This window comes from Centroberyx affinis, unplaced genomic scaffold (assembly GCF_046629955.1).
Source record: "Centroberyx affinis isolate AG114_WGS23_722 - 3 ecotype Tasmania unplaced genomic scaffold, CSIRO-AGI_Caff_v1 ptg001131l_1, whole genome shotgun sequence".
NCBI lineage: Eukaryota > Metazoa > Chordata > Actinopteri > Beryciformes > Berycidae > Centroberyx > Centroberyx affinis.
In genome coordinates, this window is record NW_027279670.1 from 381804 (window position 1) to 384819 (window position 3016).

The 3016-nt window shown below is 39.3% G+C and overlaps 1 protein-coding gene across 1 annotated transcript; it reads right to left on the minus strand.

The window, feature by feature from the left end:
• Positions 1–1232: 1232 nt before the first annotated feature.
• Positions 1233–2414, minus strand: LOC139647999 (clarin-3). The gene is made up of 3 exons (XM_071524024.1): positions 2183–2414; positions 1679–1864; positions 1233–1510 (listed from the first exon to the last, which is right to left on the minus strand). The coding sequence occupies exons 1-3, from the start codon at positions 2412–2414 to the stop codon at positions 1233–1235; spliced, it is 696 nt and encodes a 231-aa protein (XP_071380125.1).
• Positions 2415–3016: the final 602 nt, after the last annotated feature.

A 3016-nucleotide genomic window follows, 5' to 3' on the forward strand; every position in this document is an offset into this window, starting at 1 on the left:
CCTAAGTATGATTTACCTGTGAACCACATATATGATAGTATAATAACTGATACTCAATCTGACTTCTGCTCTTTAGTCAGTCTCTATACAGCCTCTATAACTTCAAATGACAAGAATAGTGTATAGTTGAAGGTTTGCAGTAATTTTGACAAATCACACTACCAAGGAGAAAACAACATAATTTCATCACTGTTTATTCAAGTTCACAGATTTTATGCAAACTAGTGTCTGGGACACATAAGCAGGTCAAAATGTAATAAAGTTTTTGTATACCTATAAAACATGCTGATGCATTTGAAGTCACAATGAAATTAAAAATTACTTTTTCACCTTGTTAGCTAATTTTCCACACCATGAAATACACGTATTTAACAGTAAGTGTCAAAAAAAAAAAAAAAAAACCATGTACAAGCATTTTATTTTTTTTGTATTTTTATATCAAAATCCTGTTACTTTTACTTCCTGGAAAACAGTGTGTCTTAAATGGTTACATCATGGTGTACCAGTAAGCGATAAATAAAAGCGGTAAATACAAATTCCAACCAATAAACAATCACACCCTTCCTTAACTCCCATCAAATAAAACTGCCTAACTTATATGGCATCGGTTTACACTTCTGAATGATCCCTCCCCGTGTTATAGCCTGTTTGAACAGGAAATACATCAAATTAAGGAAGCAAGCTGCTCTCAAAATGCAGTTTCACTGTGACTTTAAGATTTAAGCATGACTGTCTAATTTCTCCAAGCAATGAAACAATAAAGCACTTGTATCATCTTTCACAAACAAAACACTTTTATTGCCCTTATACAAAATAAATAGATATTTTTAGACTGGTACTTGCAAAGTCACTAAGATATCAGCTAGTTAACTTATGCTAGTTTTTTCTATTCAACTTGTATGAGCAAATTATTTAAAACATGGGCATTTTTGATCAGATTAAAACTACTCATAATGATTCGAAAAAACTGACTTGAAAAAAACAAAGATGTTGTGTGGGCTGTATGATCAAACTTATTCTTTAATATGACAATACTGGACACTTCCACCCTATTCCTACTATACGTATACTAAACCAGCTGAACAGGCATACTGTACATACTTTACTGTCAATACCTCTGATTTCTCTCAGTAATTTCCCCCTTATGATAAATAATTTCCGCTCCAGAAACAGTCTTTGAGCATGATGAGCGACTCATCAATGTCAATGAAAATTGATTCCTTTGTGGGCCGCTAATACATCATTATCTCCTTGGGCGCGTCCTCGGTAGGCCTCTGTTGCTCTTTCCTCTGTGTGTAGGCTGCATGCTCGTACATGTAGATCAAGCCAATGGCGAGGAGAGAGAGTACTATGTAGGGGATCAGGAGGTAGTATCCTACCTGCATCTCAGACCACTTGTTCCTCAGTTGTATCACATCTTCTCCGGCGAAGTCCTTCACCACTTCCTCTGCCATGTTGGTCAAGTTGACATTCACCACAATTAAGATGAGGACCACAAAAGACACAGACGCTGTGGAAGAAAGAGTGCACAAAGAACGGGACAAAATTATATCCCACCCTCCATATCAGTCTCGTCATCGATCCATTTCTGGCAATTCTACATCTATTACTCAAAACCAGCTCCCAAATGTTCAATTCTCTAAGATTTGTGTCACTACCAGATCATGGTCATCCTTACCACTGAGCGAGCTGCAGGCGTAGAAGCCAACAGGCCCCATGTAGGTCTCGTAAGGGTTGCTGACACTGTTGTAGAGAGCGATAAGGATGCTGCCAGCTGAGAACAGCAGACACAGGACCAACAGGCCCACAGCCAGACCATGTAGGATCACAGGAGCTCCTCCAGCCTTTCCCAACTGAGGAAACACTACAGAAGCAGCACAGGAACATCAAGGGATTGTTAACCATGTGAAACTTACTAGGGAACTATTATGATATCTTACAATTTGGTGGCTGGCTAATACTAAGTATGAGAAGTCTATGAGAAATATGAGAAGAATAAGAAATGCCCATATCAGTTATTTTCAGGGGGATTTTGTATGTTGTGAACAGACTATTTTAGATGTTGTCCTGTCAAGTCTGGTCAGGTATGAAATTCACACCATTCAGCAATAACGTGCTCACACAGTATATATGGAATTGCATTCTGTCTAACTTGAAGGATACGATTCAGATCATAAGTTACCTTGGAATTCATTGATACCCCCAAAAAAGGGACAAGCGGTTCTATTAGAATTGCCCTCAAAAAGCTCCAGTGTGACCACAGCAGTTCCGTTGAAGAGCTCATATCCACTGGGAGCGCACTCCATGGTAGTCTTAACCCACTGTGTCGACATGGCATACCCCAACATCGCCACAGAAATGGAAGTCACCAGCGCACTGGACATGAAATGGAGAGTCTTCTTTGTGGATGGCATTATTCCAGTTGAACTAGTTGAATGTAAATCTCAGCTTCTCTTCTGTAAAGCTCCGATGAAGCCGCAGAACCAGATTAGGACCACCTGATCCTCTAAAGATTCCCTGAAGCAGTTACCTTACTGGGAGGAGTAAAATGCAGACTGCTGGTAATAAAACCTCTTGATTATGAGTGTGACCTTTGGTTAGAGAGAGAGAGAGAGAGAAAGCTGGTTGTCATAGTGGTGACACTATTTTCCCAAACAGCATAAACATGGTAGGTAGCAGGGTAATGCCAAAAGGAAAGCCTTTCTCTCAGCCTGTAAAGTGTCTGGTCTCAACTACAATTTATTTCATTCCTCCTTTATTTCTGTTATCTCCATATAAGTATGTTGTAATCTATTTTGAAGGACCATTACTGACAGTGTTCGACTATGCTTATACAGTAGCCTATCAACCTAGTGCAACTGAACAAAAGCACTTTCAAGACATGTAAAAGACACTTTTTGAAAGACACTTTTAATAGTCTTCTCAGTGTTCAGTGTCTCCCTCTTCCAGTGGCGGTGCACTTTGTTTGGAAAGGAAGTAGGTTCACAGCCTTGGATCCAAAGTCCTATTCCTAAAA

Bases quoted from the DNA above. Each gene is read 5' to 3' on its own strand.
- LOC139647999 (XM_071524024.1), bottom strand. From the start codon at position 2,414: ATGCCATCCACAAAGAAGACTCTCCATTTCATGTCCAGTGCGCTGGTG. The intron at 1,865-2,182 runs GTAACTTATGAT...CTGCTTCTGTAG, and splicing joins GGGTATCAATGAATTCCAAG to TGTTTCCTCAGTTGGGAAAG. The intron at 1,511-1,678 runs GTAAGGATGACC...TTTCTTCCACAG, and splicing joins CGCCTGCAGCTCGCTCAGTG to CGTCTGTGTCTTTTGTGGTC.